The 578-nt window shown below is 33.2% G+C and overlaps 1 protein-coding gene across 1 annotated transcript in view; it reads left to right on the top strand.

Moving 5' to 3' along the window:
- LOC105173834 (ethylene-responsive transcription factor ERF017-like) overlaps positions 437 to 578 on the top strand; it is a 675-nt gene continuing 533 nt past the window's right edge. The window contains exon 1 of the mRNA XM_011095714.1: positions 437 to 576. Coding sequence (XP_011094016.1) covers positions 437 to 576 — 140 coding nt within the window. The remainder of the gene's footprint in view (positions 577 to 578) is intronic.

Genomic DNA, 578 nt, shown 5'->3' with positions numbered 1-578 from the left:
CACAACTACAAGAAGACTAAGAATCAGTCCATAATCATGTTGCCCAAAATTTATGGAAGTAAAGATGTGTTTTCGAAACTCATAAGTATCGAGACAAAAGTTTACTCTCTCAATGTGTCAAATAGAAAAGACTGATGACACTTTAAATAATTTGATAAATTTGACCTTATATAAGTCAATCAAATGTGAATATATATATTTTTCTGATTTTTTTTGTTAATATGAACAAATTTAGTATATTTTAACTAAATTGTTAGATAAAAATAAATTTTAAAATTATTAAATATAATTTTTTAAATTACAAACAATCTATAAGTAATTAGATCAAAGAGGGAGTATAATTATCCCAAAAAAACTCGAACCAAACAGTGCTTGACCCTATTTTGACATGAATAGAGAGCACAAGAAAAAGGTTGGCAGTCTAGAGATACAGTGAATGGCACGGGACCTTGATTCGGACACACGTGTCCAGGCTTCAGCGCAGACGCAACCTTATCACCGCCCACCTGTCCTCCAAGCCGTGCTCCCTTCAATAAAGAATCCGCTGTCCACTTTAACTACCAGAGCAAGCATCTCGT

This window comes from Sesamum indicum, linkage group LG11, assembly GCF_000512975.1.
Source record: "Sesamum indicum cultivar Zhongzhi No. 13 linkage group LG11, S_indicum_v1.0, whole genome shotgun sequence".
Lineage (NCBI taxonomy): Eukaryota > Viridiplantae > Streptophyta > Magnoliopsida > Lamiales > Pedaliaceae > Sesamum > Sesamum indicum.
The sequence above is the reverse complement of the archived record's forward strand: the minus strand, read 5'-3'. Positions and strand labels throughout refer to the sequence as shown.